The sequence below is a fragment of the Pteropus vampyrus genome, unplaced genomic scaffold, assembly GCF_000151845.1.
Source record: "Pteropus vampyrus isolate Shadow unplaced genomic scaffold, Pvam_2.0 Scaffold115, whole genome shotgun sequence".
In the NCBI taxonomy this organism is placed as follows: Eukaryota; Metazoa; Chordata; class Mammalia; order Chiroptera; family Pteropodidae; genus Pteropus; species Pteropus vampyrus.
The window spans coordinates 4,244,359-4,266,627 of NW_011888896.1; the positions used below are offsets into that span (position 1 = coordinate 4,244,359).

The following is a 22,269-nucleotide window of genomic DNA, read 5'->3' on the forward strand; positions in this document are numbered from 1 at the left end:
AAAAATGTCTAAAGTCAGTAGGTCTGCTAAAAAAGATAGTCAATTTTATCTATTTCAAATTTTGTTTTGTTCATGAGTTAATGTTTTATTTTTTCTTTTCTTTTCTGAATGTTTTGTCATTTTTTAAATCCATACTTCATTGTTAACATCTAGGCATTTCCTAGTTTTTGGTCAAAAGTATCAATGTATTGACCACTACTTTTTTTTTTTTTTTTTTAAGAAAGGCAGACTGCCACATGCAGCGCTTCATTTGGATGTGTCTGGAGTCTTGGAAGCTTGACTATCCTACGTTCTTCTACAAAGGGACCTTGAGAGCTTGTTTGGAGGTTCTAGCAGGTTCCAGCTACTCCTATACCCTTGACCAAAGAACGGTCCTCTCCTCTATCGGGGAAGGTCGTCCTCTTCGATCCAGAGCGCAGTTTCGGGAGGGACGCCGGTGGAGCGGTGAGTGAGGAAGGGGACATCCACCTAGCCAGCCAGATCAGCTGAATCAACCCTGGCGATCAATGGCGTGACAGATGTAGTAGCTAGATCACCCCCACATCCGCTCAACCTTGAATATACATATGTCTATGCCTCTCTATGTGTCTCTGTGCTGAAAGTTCTAAAAGTTTGAATTGATGGGTCAGAGGGGGCCCGATTACCAATCCGTCAGTGGTGCATGGTGTTAGCATTTCTCTTGATATTATTCCTTTTGGATAGACAAAAGCTATATCTGTTGCTAGAAGCATCACTGAATATTTTTCCTGCTTTTAACCATTTATTTTTTTATTTACAAAATTAATTAATATATTTATTTATTTTTTCATGATGAAATCCAATAAGTTTCAGCTGTACACTTCAACAGTCTAATTTTATGGAAAAAATTTGTAGCTTCTTAGAAAGACAATGGCCCATTTGTCAATATCACCATTTCCAGAGGAATATTCAAGGAGTGCCAAGAAAGAAGATATTCCCTAGCAACATAGATAAACTTGATGAAGATGACAATCATGGGCTATCTTTATCCTCCTCTAGGATATTCAATGAATCCAATATTTTACACTAATTTAGGCAGCTCTCAATAATTAAATGATACTATTCTAAAATAACTGGTGGTTTTCTACATTTGACTGATTTGTTTTAAAAAATTCAAATAGATGTTTTATATATGTTGATAAATCATTCTCTGGTAAGAAAACACTTTTATTTTATTAATTGCTAAAATTAAAAGTGGTATTGGTCCTAAACTCATGAACTTTGGATATAGAGAGAATTTTATAAATTTGACCTCAAAGGCAAGGGAAATAGAAGCAAAAATAAATGAATGGGACTATATCCAACTAAAAAGTTTCTGTGCAGCAAAAGAAACCATCAACAAAACAGAGGCAACCAACTGAATGGGAGAAGATATTTTCAAATGGGAGAAGATATTTCTGATGAAGGACTAATATCCAAAATACATAAAGAACTTATACATCTCAACAACAAAAAAACAAACAATCCAATTTAAAAAAAATAGGTAGAGGACCTGAACAGATAGATACTTCTTCCAAGAAGACATGCATATGGCCAACAGACATATGAGAAGGTGCCCAACTTCATTAGTTATCAGTAAAATGCAAATAAATTTAATTTAAAAGTGGTATATTTAAACTACAACAAAGAGAGAATAATAAAACCAGACACCTATATGGTTTAGTGGTTGAGCACAATGGGCAATGATGTCAGAGGACCGTGGTTAGAATCACAGTTCTTTCAATTATTATCTCTGTGACCTTTGCAAATCTTTGTAGGAGTTAGTTTATTTTTAAAATGATGATACTAATATCAACTTGCAGAGTTACTCCAATGATTAAATGATGATCTGCCCCACAGTAGGAACTCAGTAAAAAGGGGAGAGTTACATTACTTTTAATTTGTATACTATTGTTTTTATTCTGATCTTTCAATATTAACTAAAATACTAATTTAAATAACTTTATTAATGTTACTTTCATTGTTGGAATAGGCAAATTAAAATTGGCTGCAGATATCTTTGTTTCAACATTTTGCTTTTCTAATTCCATTTACTTCAGAAGTAAAATGAAAATATATTATAAGCATTTGACCTCTAATAGAAGAGTTAAACCAAATTAAATTACATATTTTATCAGTTGTGATTAAGAAGCTAATGTAAAATCTTCTACCCTTAATGGAAAGATATTTTACATCTAAATATTTAAATTTATACAACTTAAAATTATAAAATTAATCTAAATATTACAGAATATTTGGAATATAAAGAGAAAAAATTACTCCTCATAATTCCATCTCCTTAATATAACTATCATTATCATTTCTTGTATTTCTAATCTAATTTTCAATAAATTATTTTAACATCACTGCAAACATATCATAATTTCTCTCTTTATTTTGTAATTATCTTTCAACTTTGCTGTATAACCAACTTTGCTGTGACTACATAATCTATCATTCAAACTAGTACATTTTTGGGAGTTAAAAGGGAGCTATTATTAATCATGCCACATCAAGAGGTGTAAACTAGGATGACTTGAGGAAACAGAGCCATATGGTTACTCTATATATATCCTTTGTATCCATCCAGTAGATCTGCCATAATTTATTTGCAGTTTCCTTATTGTTGAACATTAAGAATATTTCAGATTTTTTGAAATGTATCTTTTAATTTAAACCAAAACTAAAATGATTCTTCAGAATTAGGGAAATATAATGAAAGGAATCTAGAGATTCAAATATTACCTTCATGTGTTTTCATCTGTAAAAAGGCATGTAGATAATATTCACATACTTCATAAGGTTGTTGTGATGATGAAAATGAAATAATGTATCTTAAAGCTTGAGACCTAATAGGTTCTCAATAAATGTTGGTCCATGCTCTTTTCACTGAGTAGTTGTTGGTTTCAATTTTATTGTGATAATTTTCACCAATGACTTGGTTAAGTCATTCAGACTATACTATAAAGTTCACATTGTAAAATTAAAACTAAAATGAAAACACTCAAAATTGTAACTTTTATATTCCAGGGTATTCATGACTTCTCTGTAGTTTTCTTGAGTGAAAGAAAATGAACAGAAAAGCAATAGAAAAATCAATGAAACCCAAATCTGTTTTTTGAAAAGAGCAATAGAATTGATATATTTCTAGTCAGACTGATCAAGCAAAAAAAGAAAGAAAACACAAATTACTAATACCAGGAATGAAAGAGAGAGTACCACTAGAGAATTCATAAATATTAAATGGCTAGTAAAAGAATATTAAGAAAAATAAGACATCAATAAATTTGAAAACTTATATGAGCTGCACAGACTCATAAAAATCACAAACTATAAATGATCACTCAAGAAAAAATAATAGATAATTTAAATAGTCTTATAGCTATTACTGTAACTAAAAACTTTCCCATAAGAAACAGCCAGGACCAGATGGCTGCAGTGGCAAATTCTACCAATATTTAAGGAAGAAACAATTCGAATTCTATAAAAACTTCTATAGAAAATAGAAGAGAACCTAATCCAACTATTTTTATCAAGTTGGTTTTACAGATACCAAAACCAAACAAAGATATTACAAGAAAATAAATTTCAGACTAATATACACCATGAATATAGATGGGAAAATTCTTTACAAAATATTAGCAAAACAGAGCTATTATTTATAAAAAGAGTAATACTTCATGATGAAGTAGGGTTTATCCTTGGAAAGCAGTTAAATTGACAATTAAAAATCAATCAATGTAATTCAACATATCATTAGACTGAAAAAGAAAAAAAATCATCATATCGATAGATGCTTTAAGAAAAGTCCTGACAAAATTCAACATCCATTGATAATAAAAAGTCTCCAGAAACAAGATATCAAGACATGGTAGACATATTCTAAAGTGAAGCCCATGCCCTTCACTTCCTGTGTTTATGCTCTGGTATAATCTTCTCTCTTTGAGTGTGGTAGGACTCGAGATTTGCTTATAATACAACGGAATGCAGCAAATATGATGAGCTGCCACTCCCATAACTGTATTAAATTATATAACTCTGCATTGCTAGGTGACTCACTCTATTCAGCTGCTGGCATTGAAGAAACAAGCTGCTATGTTGTGAACTGCCTATGGTGAGAGGCACATGGCTGGGAACTATACCAGATTCTAGGACCCAAGAATACACTCAAACTGATAGCCAGCAAAAAGCTAGGACTCTTACTTTATAACAGCAAGTGAAAGAATTCTGCCAACAACCTGAGTGAGCTTGAAAGTTAATTCTTCTCCAGTTGAGGCTCCAGATGAGAATACAGCTTGGCTAATGCTTTGATTGTAGCCAGATAAAACACTGAAGTAGGGAACCCAGCTAAACCATGTAAAGAGTAATGACCCACAGAAATTGAGAGATAATATATGTTGTTTTGAGCCACTAAACTTATTGTAATTTCTTATACAGCATTAGAAAACTAACAAAGATTTTGGTATCTGGAATTGAGATTCTGATGTAATAAAAGCCTAAATATGAGGAGTGGCTTTTTGGAACCAGGCAGTAGTCAGACACTGAACAGTTGCTTTGAAAAACATCACAGAGAAAGTCTAGATTTCCTTGAAAATAAAAGTAGAAATCTAAATTTTGAGGACCTTGCTGAGGAGGGCTTTAAATGAAGTAAGGGAGAGATTATTAAAAATTTCCTCAATCTTATTGACTATATTCCTTATGTTCTACTTTATAACCCCATGACTATTTTGTAACTACCAATTTGTACTTCTTAATCCATTCTCCTTTTTCATCCACCCCACAACCCTCCTCCTATTTGGCTACCATCAAAATGTCCTCTGTATCTATGAGTTTGTTTCTGTTTGTTTGTTTATTTTGTTCTTTAGATTCCACATGTAAGTGAAATCATACGGCATTTGTCTTTCTCTGAGTGACTTATTCTACTCAGCACAGTACCTTCTAGTCAGATGGGTACTGGATTTATTGGGGAGATCACTTCATAAGTTATATAAGTTATATAAATGGATTATATAAATAATCCATTCCCCTTCTAGGTCAGATGGGTACTGGATTTATTGGGGAGATCACCTCATAAGTTATATAAATCAAATGGGTACTGGATTTATTGGGGAGATCACTTCATAAGTTTATTGGGTAGATCACTTCATAAGTTATATACAACATAATCATTATGTTGTACATCTGAAACTAATATAATATTGTATGTCCACTGTAATTGAAAAAAATTATTTTTATGTTGTACTATATATTTCTCTATTTTTATTTTTTTATTAAATTTACTGAAGTGACATTGGTTAATAAAACTAAATAGGTTTCAAGTATACAATTCGATAACACATTATCTATATATTGTATTGTGTGTTCACCACCCAAAGTCAAATTATTAAAAAAAAATCCTGAACTTGATAAAGTGCATGTATGGCAAAACAAGTAACAATTACACCTAATGATGATAGTCTAAATGCTTTCTCTTTGTCTGGAAACAAGACAATGTCCCTTTTCACTTCTATTCAACATTGTACAGGATGTCCTAGCCAGGACAATAAGGTAAGAAAATTAAATTAAAAAAGTCATACCAATTGAAAAAAATAACACAAAACTGTCTTGACATGATTCAATCTAGGAAATCACTCTAAATCTATAAATTATTTACTAGAACTAATAAGCGAATTTAGTGACGTTGCAGAACATAAAGGCCATATATAGACATACAATTGATTTTTTTATATGGCCTTTATGTTCTGCAACGTCACTAAATTCACTTATTAGTTCTAGTAAATAATTTATAGATTTGGAGTGATTTCCTAGGTTGAAATCAATAACCAACTGAATAATAGGAAAATCTTTTGCAATTTCACAAAAAAACATGAAATGTTTGGAACAAAATAAACAAAACATCTATGAGATTTGTATGCTGAACTTACAAAACATTGATAAAATAAATTTTTAAAGCTCTAAATAAATATAAAAATAAACTATGCTCAGGGATAGGAATACTCAATATTTTTGAAATGTCAATCCTGCCCAAACTGACCTACAGATTCAATGTAATCTCTATCAAAATTTTAGAAGGATTTTAAATTTTTTATAGACATTGGTAAGCTGATTATTGAATTTATATGAAAAAACAAAGGGCATAGAATAGCCCAAATATTTTGATAAAGAGGACCAAAGTTGAAGGACTCACATTCCCCGATTGTATGAATTACTATAAAGCTACAATAATTAAAAACATTATGGAATATATGTAAGAAGATGGAATATAGATCAATATATAAAAAAGAGAATTCAGAAATGAAACTGCACCTCAAAGGCAAGAGAAGTAAAAGCAAAAATAAATAAATGGGACTATCTCAAATAAAAAGTTTCTGCACAGCAAAAGAAATCATCAACAAGGTAAAGAAGAAATTGTCAAAATGGAAGAATATACTTGCAAACAATGCCTCTGATAAGGGCCTAATATCTAAAATATAAAGAACTCAACAATAAAAAAACAAACAATCCAATTAAAAAATGGGTAGAAGACCTAAACAGATACTTCTTCCAAGAAGACATACAAATGGCCAACAGACATATGAGAAGATACTCAACCTCGCTAGCTATTGGGAAATGCAAATCAAAACTACAATGAGATACCACGTCGCATCTGTTAGAATGGCTATCATCAACAGGACAAGTAATAACAAGTATTAGGTTGTGAGAAAAAAGGAACCCTCATACACTGCTGGTGGGATGTAAATTAGTATATCCACTATGTAAAACAGTATGGAGGTTCCTCAAAAAACTAAGAATTGAATTATCATATAATCCAGTATTCCCTCTCCTGGGTATTTATCCAAAAAACTTGAAAATACTTATCCACAAAGATATATGCACCCTGCTGTTCAGAGCAGCATTATTCATGGTGGCCAGGACATGGAAGTAACTGAAGGGTCCTATGATAGATGATTGAATAAAGAAGGTGTGGTACATATATAAAATGGAATATTATTCAGCCATAAGAAAAGAAGTAATATAGATTATAAATAAATACAAGGAAAGATGCTACTTGGACATTAAAACTATAATTTAAAACTACACTGAGATACCACTATGAGATAGTACCACCTACTAGATTTGCTAAAATAAAAAAAAAATATATATATAGAAAACTGATAGTATCAAATTCTGAAAAAGATGAGAAACAACGGAAATCTAATAAGTTGTTGGTGGGAATACACAATGAACAGCTATTTTGGAAAACATTTTGGAAACTTCTTATAAGGTTAAACATACATGTACCATACTACCCAGAATACTCTTCCTAGATGTTTACCCAATAGAAGTGAAAACATATGCTTACACAAACAACCTATATGTCTATCAACTAGTGTTAGACAAACAAATTGTGGAATACTACCTAGAAATAAAAAGGAATGTAATACTGATTCTTGAAATGATGGCTAAATCTCAAAATCAGTGTGTTAAGTAAAAAAGTCAGACACAATAGTATGATACCATTTATATGACATTTTCAAAGGCAAAACCATGGGACTAGAAATCAGATCAGTGGATGATTGAGTTAACAGAACTTTTCGGGGTGACTTAAATAGTCTATATCTTGATTATGGTGGTGGTTCCATGACTGTACACATTTGTCAAAAGTCACTGAGCCCTACACTCAAAAGGGTGAATTTTACTGCATATAAACTATACCTTTAAAAAAATAAACTTTAAAATTCGTATATTCTATAAATTTACTTTTCTATCAAGTAATTTTTTATGAATTCCCAAACAGTTTAATGTTAGGCATTTTTTTTGGTGAAAGACCATTCATTCATCTTTTAAAAAGTTAAACATATGAAAGCACTTCAGAGACATAGTCAATAAAACTATAAAGTTTAAGCTTCTTAAGGGTGTAATTTATCATCTGACTTCCATTCTCAAAGATCTTAGCATGATTCTTAAATAAGATGAGTTGTTAGAATTAAAGAACTAGAAATCAAAACAATTCATCATCTGCCCTGGATTATGACTCAAGTCAAGGACATGGCTGTAGTATTGATGTGAGAAGTTAGCATCCTCTGTATCTTTTTTGAGAAAATTGGATTTTAGTTTAAAAGTTTTGGAAAACATTTTTCACAGGATTTTTTTTTTCTTTCCATATTCTACTGTTTAGGTAGGAAAACTATCTTTCAAACACATTTTATTGCTTGATGCTCCACTTTTTTACTAAAGGCCTTGAGTTATTTCATACACCATTTCATACATATATTTCATACACTATAAAGACCTTCATCTAAACGTCTATCCCCTTTTACGTTCTATTCCATTCTTATTCTCATCTACAGTCTCTTCTCATGATCCACAGAGAAACCACTCTCACTACTTCCTCTCAATTCTATTGGTGAAAAATTTCCTTTTGAATTTTCTTTGGTAAACTTACTTTTATCCTCTTCTAAACACAGTCCATTCACTAAATGATTTTCCAGTGGGCTTCAGTTTCTCTCAGTCTCTCCAACTTCATGTGGATAAAGGACTGAGGGCATTTTCTCAAATCCTGCTTTCAGTTTTTATATAATTATAATGCCAGTCTTACTTTGAAACTCATTCTCTGCATCCCAATATTAATGATTTGTTTCAACCTCTTCCAAATATTACTATAACTGTCAACAGCCTTTCTAGAGTTTATGTCCACTTCCTTTGTTAAGTGACTTTAACATTGAAGTTCATGGCCTCTCCAATCCATTCACTTCATAGCTTTTTTGACCTATTCGATCCACAGCACACTCTGTTATTATGACATAACTGTAATCTGCCAATATGGTCACATGCTGGGTCTCATTCTTCCCTGGCATTTCTCTAATAATAAATCATGAATCACCCTGTGTCTGATCACAGCATCTTTATCATCCATTTCTTCCATTCTGCTATCCTCATAGAATTGTCTTTTTGCTCATCCTGTAATCTCAGGTATACAAATACTACCTTTTTCTGGTCATATGTAATCCCTTTACCAGCTTGAACTACATGATCAGCTATTTTCATTCACCTGTCAATACCTTAAACTTTTGCACTCTCTTGAACTTTCATTACATCCCTGATGCTACTTTTCTACCATGACCATAACTAATAACTGTTTTCTTCTTAGTTTCGGTGCTCTTCCGTGGAAACTTGTCTGAGAGCCACGGAAAAAATTATGATATAGTTAGCTTCAAAGTAATGCCATCTTGCACTAATTAGGCTTTCATTGTTACTCAGTAATGCTTTTAATCATCTTTTGTTGAAGAATTCTGATATAATTATTCCTTTTCCATCATTCTACTGAATTGAATTTTAAGTGCAGCCTTTAAAATTTAATGTAAATTTCTCTTATCTTGGTACATTATTCGCCAATGGAAACACAAAATAAAATAAAATCACTCATACTCACTTAGAAATGGGATTGACACTGGCTTCAATAATTGTTAAACACTTACAGCACTTTATGTTTTCTGGAAATTCTTGTACACCTAAAATGTAAAAAAAAAAAATACATGAAAGTATTCCAGTAAAAATTCTCTAAATTATAGTTCTAACATTAAGAATAATTAATTAAATATACAGTATAAATGTTATTGGGGTAATCATTTAAGTAAGAATAATAACATATTAGTGTCATATGATATATACATACATTTAAAAATAAAACGAATGTTAATATTTTATGATAGTAATAATTGAAAACAATATAAAATTGAGGACAATTGTATATTTGACATAATAGATCTTTGTTCTTTACATATCTAAAGATATAAAAATAGTTTAGGCTTATTTAGTTATTATATTGCCACTACTGGAGGAAGGAGAAATCAGCAGATATAAGGAAACAAGATAAAAATCTTTGCTCCCTTCATGTTATATGATTGGGAAGATTGAACACATACATGTAAAAAATACCTAAGGACGAATCACAAAAACAATAGATATTCCCAAACTAATATATGACTCTAACAAATTTTATGTAATTTTTCCTTGTTGGCACAGAGTGTAGCTCTGCATTGCCTGAAAAGGTGAAGAGGTGAGCAGCCCTTCCTGGGTCAGCTCTGGAGGCTGTGAGGTAGCCAGCCTAGCTGATGGCCCTTGGAGAACTGTTCATCTGCTGTCACAGCTGTGCTGTTGGCTATATGACAGAAAAACACAAGTTTTTCCTCCTGAAAATCAGTAAGTTGCAAAATCTAATCCATAAATGCGGGCATCAGGAATAAAAGATGGGAGGACATTTCAATCAATTGATGCAAATGAATTAAATGCAGTAAGCCCTGAAAAAGTTAGAAAAACAGCTCTATGAAACCATTTCTGTATGCCTGCAGTCCTACATGCTCTCAATTTTTGAAACTATTACTGAGGAAGTAAACATTTGTATAAAGTATTAGTTCTGCTAAGCACTTCATATCAGACAGAAGGAACATTTTGTGGCAGGTTTTAGTTGAACTTTTTGATGATAGATATTTAAAACTGAACCTTCCTAGAAACATAGAGAAGTAATATGCACAGTAGTTAAGTGCACAGTAATATGCACAGAACCACCATGTCCATGGTACCCTGAAGCCCAGTGAGTCAGCAGGAGGGTGGCCAAACCAAGACTGGTTGTTTATTCAGTGTAAAGTAATGGTATGAAAGAGAGTATGGGGACATTTTTCATGCCATTTTCTTATGTGAAACTTCACCAGAAATTATACTGTCCTAAAGTTATTGCTAAAGTATTTTCCTTCTTAATAAGAATCCAAGGAATTTTAAGAGCTCTGTTATGTGTGAATTGAATGAGAATGGCCAATTTATTTTTTTTGGAAAGGCCATAACACCTAGAGCTTCCCTCATTAACTAGATATTAACAAAATGGCAACAGGTCAATAAACTAACCTTTGAGTTACCCTCAACATTGCCCCTTGGTATTCACTTTTAATTTGGATATCTAAAACCAACAGAGTAAGTGTAAGTCACTTTCTTTTTTCCCGTTAGTGTCTTCTATTCAGTCACCAGTTTGGGCTCAATATACACTGGCATACCTGATGTCTTCTGTCCACATATGTCTGCCTCAAGACATCTTAAATGATGTGTAAACCAAGTCATGAAAACAGAAGCAAATTAAAATACGATTTTAAGGAAAAGACTGTATCTCCTTATTTTCTATTGAAAATAGAATTCCCTGCTGTGGTGAAAATGCTAGACACAGAGCAGAGTCCTTCGGATTAGGATGGACTCCTAACTTTATCGCTCATTGGTTAGGTGACTCTAGGAAAGTCACTTAAATGTTCAATGTCTTACTTTCCTACTATGAAAAATGGTGATTATATAAATAGTTTCATCAGAGAGTTGCAGTGGGGATAAGAGATAAAGTAAATAAAGAAATTGGCAGAAAGTGCTGCATAAATGTTATCTATAATTCTTAGAAATAAATAGAAGTAGAGGGTATCAGTCAACAAGAGAATCAACAATATATAAATATATAACTAGTTTACGCTGACCGATATTTTTATATTTTTGCTGAGGTGTTTATAGCTAATTGATTTGCTTATAAAAGGTGGAACACATTTGGAAAAATAGGTGCCAAGGGAATTTCATTATTTAGACTAATATATGTGCCCTACTGTTTAGGAAAAGTTCTTAGAGCATAAATGCAATTTATAGTTTAATCTAAACATAGAGAAGTAATATGCACAGTAGTTAAAAACACAGGTTGGAAGGATGACTGAATCCTAGTATTATCACTTAACAAGCCATGTGAATAACCTTAGGCAGTCATGTAATATTTAAGTGTCACTCACTCATTACTTGCCTAATTCAAAGGATTGTTCTAAACTTTAGAAGTTATGAATGTAAAGCACTTAGTATCATGTCTGGCACTTAATAAGAACCTTAAAAATACCAGATAAAGTTAATATATTAATAGGAGGAAAATTAACTTAGACTTCTCTATGTCTGTGTATAAAATAATTTAATTCTCTTAATAATCTAGTGAGTAAGATATATTAGGCAATATTATCTTCATTTTATGGATGAAGAACCACAGATTTACAAGGATTAGGTGACATTTAAATACCTAATGACTGCTTATAGATGGAATGGATATAGGTGGCATTTAATTCACTTTTCTAACACCATACCCTTGTTCTTCTTTACTCTATTATGTCACTTCCTATTAAAATTATGTTAGATTTTATTGTAGAATCCACATTTTTATTAACCAATCTTTGGGACTGGTCTGTCTGAACACAGTGTTTTCAATTTATAAAAAAAGTTACATATATTACATATACACATACACACACATTTTCTATGATGAACTTTGTATTGATTTTCAAATTTATTCTTCCAGATATAGAGAGATAAATATCTTTCACTTTAACAATATATCTTATTCCAGCCATTTTCACCTGTGATTACTGTAGAAAACAGGATCAAGTATGTATACTCCATACAATTCAAGTTCTAATCCCTATTTTTCAGTGGAGCTATCTCCATAGTCTTTGTAACACAGGCCCATAAAGAACTATCTTCTAAGGACATCATAAGTTCACTTCTCTTGAGAACCCCTGGATATTAAAGCTTATTATATTTAGACTAGACTATATTTGGTTAAGCAAAATGAATGTATTCTAAAATAATGACACAGAAAGCACTGTGTTTAATAGGTAAAATGGAATGGTATATTTAGTTTAAAAATACACAATTGACCTATTCACAAATAGCTGACATCAATAAATGTTTGCCATCCAAATTAGGACACTTGAGTAGTATTTTCACAATGTGCTTACTTCAGCAACTATAGCACAAATTTATTTAGAATATGTCTACAGGAATACTGTCAAATGAGAAATAACAATTCTGTATTCTGAGCTTAAAACATCTCAGAAATAAAGCTCTTAATGTAATGGAATTATTCATAATTGCATTAATGAAATATTAATATTAATATCCTTAAGAAAAAAACATGTAATAGATTACTTTACCTGATTTTTTTTTGCCTTTCTCCTTTTTAAAATATTAGGTTGAAAAGTTACTGCCCAACTTTCAATTATTCAAGAATTAATTCATTCTTATTCTTTTTCCTGCTGCCTTTTTTAGATCATTTCACTGGTGGGCAGAAAAAGGCGAGGGGAAAAATCTGAAATCAATCAAATACGAATTTTCCCTGCCTAGCAAGGGGAAGTAATGGCTAAGACTAGGTTTTAGTATATTCAATTAATTGTTTTTACATGGACTACCTTGTTTATTATGAATGCAGAAAGATTTTGAAAGGAGGATCTTAAGTCACTAATTAATATAGTTTTTAACTTTAATTGTAAAAAATATTATTGATGTAAAAATGAAAACCCACACTAAAATGTCATTAAAATCTTGTGTTAGGCTTTAAGTTGGTTTTAAGTTGATATCAAAGTATAAAAAAATGTTTTTCCCAATGCAATAGGTGTGGAATCTAAATGTACCAAACAATTTTTTCATTATCAAATATAGAGCCTGACAATAGCAATAGCAATGTTGACCCTTATGATCAAAAATGAAAGATCCCTGAAAGGCAAATCTGAGTGTAAGGCATTTCTGTAACATATACTCTGTCTTTTAATCTCATATTCTGTATATATTAATTTAATGTGTTATAATTTTTACCTGTTCCCATCTACCCTCTCATCTAAATCTTCAGTCTTAATATCATCCACATAAATACATTTAAATTCTATCATCTGCATGAAAATTCACTTAACTATTATAGACCATAAGCTCTCTCTTCTTAGTGCCTAGCTTTTTAAATTGTATTCTCTATGAAATTAATAAGACTGAAAAATAATGAGATACAATATGGCTCATAAATTGAGAAATCACTGCTTTATCATCTTGTCTTATATGGTTCTCTGATATTTGAGTAGCTAACTTTAATTATAAGGTCCCTGACAGGGAAGATTCATTCATACATGCAACAAATGTTTATTGAGTGCCTACTCTGTGTTAGGAACTGTACTAAACACTGAGAATACAGTGTGAAAAAAATGTATATATTCTCTTCATTTGTGGAGCTTATACTGTAGCAGAGAAATACATACGATAAACCATAGAGATACTTAATATAAATATAAAATACATAAAATTATACAATATTTTAGCTATGGAAAAATATAGTAAAAGAAGAATAAATGGATCAGAAATACCTAGGGGATTAGGGTGAGCATCATTGATTGGGAAGATGGCATTTGAGCAATGACTTGAAGAAGGTGAGAGAGATAGGGATACAGATGTCTGGATGTCTGAGGGTGGAAAGTAAGAGCATTTCAGGCAGAAAGAATAGATAGTGACGATGCTATAAAGCTTAAATATGCCTGGTGTATTCTAAGAATAGCAAGGAGGCTAGCATGGCTAGAACACAGTGAGAAAGAGAAGCATAGCAAAAAAAAATGTCAGAGAGATAATATGGGTGTATGTGGCAGAGGAGATCAGGGTGGCAACTCACCCAGGGCCTCTCAGGCCACTGTAAGAATTTTCATTTTTACTCTGAATAAAATAGAGACAATAAAAAACATAAGTGTGACATGGTCTGATTTATAACATGAGAAGATCATTCTGTCTCCTGAGTATCATGGCCTTTCTAAGAGAGAGGCCAATTAAAGGCTATGGTAAACCATGAAGATGGTTGATAGTGGCTTGCATCAGGGTTGGAGCAGTGGAGGGAGTGAGAAGTGAATGGAATCTAGATATATTTTGAATGTAAGATCAATAAGATTCCCTGATGGATTAAATTGGAATGTGAAAGATAAAAGGAAATCAAGAATGACTCTGGGATTTTTGCCCTGAGCAACTTTAACGAAGGAGGTGCCTTCAACTTAGATGGGAAAAGCGATATATGAATTAGGTTTTGTAGAGAATAGAGTTTACTTTTGGATGTGTGTAATTTGAGATGTCTGTTAGATTCTGAGATGTCAGGTAGGTATTTGGATATGAACCAAGAGTTTAAGAGAGAGGTCTAGATTGTAGATTTAAACATTATTATATAGATAGTACTTAAACCATAAGACAAAATGTGAGTACCAATGAGGTAGGTGTATATAATAATAATAATAATAATAATAATAATAATAATTATTAATAATTTTAAAAAGAGGCCAAGAACTGAACCATGAAATACTCCAAAATGAGAATGGGGAGAATAGGAAGAATTGACATAGGAAACTGAACAAGATCAATTAATGAGATGTGAGAAAGAAACAAAAATAAAAGAGCTTTGAGTCCTAGAATTCAGGTGAAGAAAATGTATCAAGTAGGAAGATTTGATTAGCTGTTACAAATTATGCCGATAGGTCAAGTAAAATGATGACCAAAAATTGACTTTGGATTTAGTAATGAGAAGATTGGTGTGAACTTGTCTAAAATGATATTGGTGGAGCAGTGGCCTTAAAGACTGGAGTCGGTTTAAGAGAGGATAAGAGGAAAGAAATTGAAAATAGAGAATAAAGAGAATTCTATCTAGAGCTATTGCTGCAAGGTTGTGGGGGACTATTAAGAGAAGAGAAATCAAGTTTTCTTTAGAATAAAAGAAATAACGGCATGTGTGTATTCTTATTAAAATAAACAAATAGAAAGAAAATCTTGATGATGTAGTAGAGACTGAGAATTGCTAGAGTGATATTTGTAGGTAAGCAAGCCAGGATGGTTATCTAGTAAAGATATTGGCTTTGGAGAGGAACAGGGATAGTTCATCATTACTAACAGGCAGGAATCAGAGAATATGCATGCAGATGCTGGAAGATGGGTAGATATGATGGTAACAGTCTGTAGAACTTATCTTCTTAGAGCCTTAATATTCCCAGTGCAGTAGGGTCAATAGTCATGAAGATGGCAGAGAAGGTATGGAAGGTTCAAGAGAGACGGGGTGAGAGAGAAGGAGGAGGAATAGGAGGAGAACAAGAAGAAGGAGAAGCAGTAGCTGCAGCAGCGAGCAGGAATACACTGTAATAGTTTGCTATTTTAGTGGCATTATAGAGAGAAAAAGCAAATACAGGTAATCAATAATTTGAGAATCAATTATGCTAATAATTCTACCTCCAGGACATGTCTAGAGAAAATTTTAAGATATCTTTGTGACCTTGACCAACAAGTACATGCACAAAAGAATGAATCTAAGTCAAGATGAAATACTGCCATTTGCAACAACATGGATGGATTCTGAGATTATCGTGCTAAGTGAAATGTCAGATAAAGTTGAGAACCATATGATTTCATTTATATATGAAATATAAATCTGAAAGCAACAAATGAATAAGATGAACAGAGCCTCATGGATATGGAAAATAGCTTAGGGGTTATCAGAAGGAAGGCGACAGGGGAGGGGGGAGACAGATAATGGTAAAAATCAAATATATGGAAGGAAATTTAACTTTGGGTGGTGATCACAAAATGCAATATGCAGGTGATGTATTATAGAATTATATACTCAAAACTTATATAATTATATTAACCAGTGTCACCCCAATAAATTTAATAATGTATATTTAAAAGATTTCCAAATCGAGAAAAAAAAGAATTAAAATGACACCCAGTTCCCTCCCCCACTCTCTCTCTCTCTGCTTCAACAAATATATGAATCAATATCATGTGAAATGAACTTTTTAATAATCTTACTTCATATTCGACTAATGATTTTTTGCTTCATTATCAGTCGACCACTTTATTGAGCACTTTCTGTGCCTGTACTTTAATAGTAGATCTATTGTGGATCTAGAAACAGTGTAAGGTACAACAGTTCTGGCATTCAAGGAGTTTATACTGAGACTGGGAGGGAGCATGGCCTAGTAGAGAGAGGGCTCACAATGCTTCATTACCAGTTCAATTTTGTTTTCTTATAATTTTTCAGGATTTACAGAGACACAGAAGACAGGTTAATTACTCAGCTCAGAAAAGTCTCTGCTGGAACTCTAGGAAAATTTATCAGTCTTGGTGACAGAGCCCAACACAGACTTCAGAAGAATGAGGGGGTAGAAGAAGTTCCTTTCTTCCTTATATTTTGATATATTACCAGATTGAAAACTCTATCCCCCATTGAATAAGTGTTTGTAACACACATAAACATGACTTGTTGATGTTATTTCTTGATGAAGACATTAGAAAGAGTTAAAAGTTCTGGTATCAGGCTGAGATAGTGGCAGGAAAACAGACCTGGTTTTTGTTGCCATCATATTCTTTTTTAAATTATTAATTAATACTTAATTAATAAAATTAATTAATTTTATGGTGACAATGGTTAACAAAATCCAATAAGTTTCAACTGTACATTTTAACAGGCATATATATATTTACACTGTGTGTTCTCTTCTCATAATTAGATTTCTTTCTAAGATGTCATCATTCTTCACATATTTGACCCCTTCTACCCTGTCTACCTTCCTCTTCCCCCCTCCCCTCTGGTAACCACTAGTCTACTGTCCATGTCCATGAGTTTCTGTTTGTCCTGTTTATTTATTGCTTTTAGGTTTATATCCCTCATATAAGTGATATCATGTGATTTTCAACTTTTTCTGTCTGGCTTATTTCGCTTAGCACGACGCCATCATATTCTTTAATAGAAATAAAGGGAGTCAATCCTCAGTTTATTTTAACACTATAATCTTGGGGAGAAGTAGATTCTGTAAGAAGAGAAAGTAGTCTTATAGTGAGGAAAGTGCTAATGATTTTCAGATAAATAACACATTATTAGTGTTGAAAGCCAGGCATTTAATAGGGCAGAATAATAAGTTCTAAACAAATGGCCTAATGATTTGCCAAATATCAAAAAGCATATTTATTACTAATTGAGAACAAATCCCTGGTAATATTTTCTCTCCAACTCAAATAAGACATGTCAAAATAGACATCTCTAAGAATTTATATAGATACTACCAAAGTCTCTATTCTCCTCTTAATTTGCTCGAAATTTTAAAAATTTTTATAATTTAACTGGTTACTCATGTCTGCTTTTCCTAGTGTGTTTGAGAGAAACTCCCTATCTTCATAGAAAGTTGAAGATATTAGTGTTTTGCATGCATTTGGGGGAGGGGAGGAATAATTGGCAAGCTGGTAAAACACATAATAATGTCTTCAACTCTGATTGCCTTTCATTACAACTAAAAATAGTAATTTTGCCCACCATGATGCTTTTAAAATCCATTCTTGTATAGAAATAAGTTTTTAGAGGATGAGAGAAAAATCACTTAATTGGTGCAGATTAGAAAGGGCTTTCACATTAATTCATTTTCATTAAAATCCTTAAATTATAGTGTCATAGTTTCTCTGAAGCTATGACAAATCAACAATCATACTTAAAACTGAATCGCTGACTAATTAAACCTTATCATTCATTATCTTGCTTTATCATATAAAACAATTTACTTCATTATGACCATAAACCAGCTTTACAAGCAGGCAGAGACTATTCACAGATCACACTATATAAAATGCATTCATCTATGATGGACATAGGGTTTTTATTTTATGATTGAATTAATGTCTGAGGAATAAAAGACAAAAAATCCATTGGTATGGAAAGCAAGCTGGTGTATTTACCCATGGATTGCTGCAAGTAATTTTACTATCAGAAAGACTTAAGAGAAAAAGGATAATTTACATGCAGCCATGGCGCACACTCGTGCTCTCTCTCTCTCTCTCTCTCTCTCTCACACACACACACACACACACACACACACACACACACTCACACTACTGTTTCATAAAACTGACTGAAAATTTCCTAAGAAAGTTCAAGGATAATGTACTTATTTTTAAAGAGGAAGAATTTAATCTTTATGGAAGAATAGATGCTTTATTGAACACAAGAGGTTTGAATCTCATTTTCCAGGTCATTTCTTTTTAGTTCATTAGGTGTGTTCAATGTTCTAAGTAGGTAAATATTCCAAGCATTGGGTGCTTTCAATGTTCCAAGTATGCCAATATCACTAAGAAATAGTATTTGTCCAAAAAAAGTTATTATGTAATGGAGAATAATGTATATAATTAGTAGAATCCTAGACTGTATTCAAAATTCAGAGAATATGTATTATATTATAAGAAACAAAGTATATTTTAAAAATTCACCATATACTTGGCTACAATGTGAAAGTCAATAAATAATGAGAAATTAATATAATCCAAGCCAAGTAGAGTGCAACATATTTTAATAAAAATATGATAACTAAAAAAGCAATAAATATATTGGAATACTAAAAACAACTGAGTAAACCCTCAGGAAGTAGAAGAGGCATAATAAAAATAGTGCAGTAGAAAGTAATAAAGTTGAAATTAATGATTCAAAAATCAACCAATAAACCAAAAATATTCTTTAAATGATTAGTAAAGTAAAAAAAAAAAAAAAAAAAAAACTTCTGGCAGGATAGATGACAAAAAAGTAAAAGACAGATAGCTCAATTAAGCAACATTAGAAAGACAAAGGAAGAAACAGGCACGGATATGATAGAGATTTATAAAATACACAAAAGCAGCCTAAGGACAAAGTTTGATAATAAAATTGACTATCTGAATGTTGCACTAGATTTCCCAGAAAATTGCTTATGAGAGAGACTTAAGAAGGTATAAATGTATAAGGATGGGAAAGAAAAATAAATATCCTCTGCAATGATATAATTTTATACAGAAAAATCCAGAAGAATCTACTTGTTTGTTATATATTAGAACATATAATTAGCACTGGGACTGAATGTAAGAGCAAGACATCAAAATTGGTAATGTTTCTATACAGAATCAATTAAATTTAGATAAAATACTTAAAAAAATACAATCTACAAAACTAGCAACTTAAACTAGGTATAACTAATAAAATGTATGTAAGACCTTTCTTAAAGGAAATTACAAAACTGTTTTGAAAGAAGTAAAACATAAAGGCAAATACAATGTTCATGGGTTACAGTACTTACTTTTATAAAGATATTAATTCTTCCCAAATTAATCTTTAAATTCAAGCCAATTTTTAATATTCCAATAGATTGTTTGTGAACCTCAATAAGTTGAACCTAAAATTCATATGGAAGAATCAAATACCAAGAACTGCAAAACACATTTGAAAAAGAAAAAAAGAGAACTTGTATTATCAGATATTAAAAGTTAATTATTAAGTTATACTGATTAGAAAAAAAATGTGCTATTAGCACAGGAATAGGCAAATAAGCTGATAGAAAAGGATAGTCTGGAAAAAAGCCTTTTCATATATAAAAGAGGTAGAATTATAAATTAGTGGGGAAACAAGAGACTTTAATAAATGTTGCTGAGAAAATTAATCACCTATTAATATGGAAAAAAGTTTAGAATATACATAACACAAAAAATAAGTTACAAATGAATTAAAGGCCTAAGTATATTTAAAAAACCTTAATAGTTTTGGAAGAAAATACAAACAATATCTTTATGATATCAGAGTAGGGAAGAATTTCTTAAATAAGCTATAAAAATAACAGAGTATAAAGAGAAGAGTGATACATTTTAGTACATAGAAATGGCATCTTCTCAATGGCAAATGGTATCCAAAGCAAAGTGAAAAGACATGCCACAAGTTGGAAGATGATATTTGTAACCATTTAACCAAGGGACTAATGTCCACAATATGTAATCACCAAGAACATACATAACAGAAAAAGAGTCCAAAATAAAAAATGGGCCAAAAAAGACAATTAGAAGCAAGATACTCTACACTTGCCAATAAGAAGAAATAAAAACTTCCAACTCCTCTAGTAATTAGGAAAACATAAACTAAAATATCAAGCTACCCTTTCATCTGATTGGCCAACATTTAAAATATCTAATAACCCCAAGTGTTGGCAGAGATATGAAGCAGTGGGAACTTGGTACTTTGCTAGTATAATTAGATCCACATTGATCATCAAGGACAAATTTCAGAAATATAATATGGAATGAAAAACTTGCAGAATAGTGTATATGATGTATTAGCACTTCATTGAAATTTTAAACACACTAACTTTGAGATGGAGAAAGTGGGAAGGGATAGGGATGAGAATTTACAAGTTTCTGTGATGTTTTATTTATTTAAAAAAACTAGAGAATGATATCTATAATAAATGCTAACACTTTAATCTCATTGTGAGCACATTGCTGTCTCATATTATTTTCTTTATGCTTGAAATGTTTAACAGATTAAAATTAAGACTATTTAAATATTTTAATATGACTGTCAAGTGTTTTTAATACAAAATTGAGTTTTGAATGATAAATAAGATTGAATTAGGTGAAAGAAGTGTGAAAGATGACTTAGGCAGAGAAAATAATAGAGATTCACAGAGATGGTGAAAAAGCATTAAATATTTGAAGCAGCTCTTCAGTATCTAGACCACAAAGTTAAAAAGTGCAAGTCATCTTTAGTGAATTGGAGATATGGAATAGAAGCTCAGGTGGAAGTCAATTGCGAAGACTTTTATATGCAGTATTAGGGAGCCTACACTCTATCCAAGATCAATGGAAGTATCTTAAATAGGAGAGTAATGTAGTCATTTTTGCAATTTAGAAAGAGGGCTAAAGCTACTTTGTGGAGGATGGGTTTGGAAATGGTAGTGGCAATAATGGAGATTGGAAGCTATTTAAGTAGTCCAGGAAAAATAAAGAGACTAAACTACAATTGTATGGGAATGATGAGAAAAAAACAGATGACATATTTAGAAGGGTATGTTTGGCAGGATTTGGTGATGAAACGTCTACAGAAATCTGAGAAAAGAATGAATTTTTGCATCAAATACCTGAGTGGATAATATTAACATTAGCAGAGAACTGCATAATGAAGAAAAAGCAGATTGGAGTGGACGATGAGTATGGCTTTAAATTTATTATGCACGATGAGTATGGCTTTAAATATAATTTAAATATATAGTATGACAGTTTCTCATGAATGCTATTAAGAAAATAAAACTGGAAAGAGAAATAGAGTCTTCTACTGGATAAAAACAGAGATCTTAATTTTAAACAGGATGGTTCAAAATTTCTTAGAAATGTCATATTTAATTTGCTCAAGAGATTTTGCTGGTGATTGTTAATAAATTAAGATCCCTATTTACCAAGAATGTCAAACCAATCTTACCTAATTTCTATTTTTTTAGAGTGCTTAAATTAGTTTTTTTTCTTTCATTTCTCTTTTAAAATAGCTTCATTGAGGTATTATTTATACACAAAGAACTGTATATATTTAATATCTATAATGTGGTGAGTTTGGACATATACAAACACCAGTGATACCATCACCACAATCAAGATAATAGACATGTCCAACACCTCCCA

General features: G+C 31.6%; 1 protein-coding gene across 1 annotated transcript in view; it reads right to left on the reverse strand.

Moving 5' to 3' along the window:
• Positions 1-22,269, reverse strand: part of LRRC7 (leucine rich repeat containing 7) — a 294,420-nt gene that overhangs the window by 238,976 nt on the left and 33,175 nt on the right. Inside the window, exons 2-3 of the mRNA XM_011365737.1 lie at positions 10,085-10,169; positions 9,410-9,488 (exon numbers count right to left, since the gene is read on the reverse strand). Coding sequence (XP_011364039.1) covers positions 9,410-9,488; positions 10,085-10,169 — 164 coding nt within the window. The remainder of the gene's footprint in view (positions 1-9,409; positions 9,489-10,084; positions 10,170-22,269) is intronic.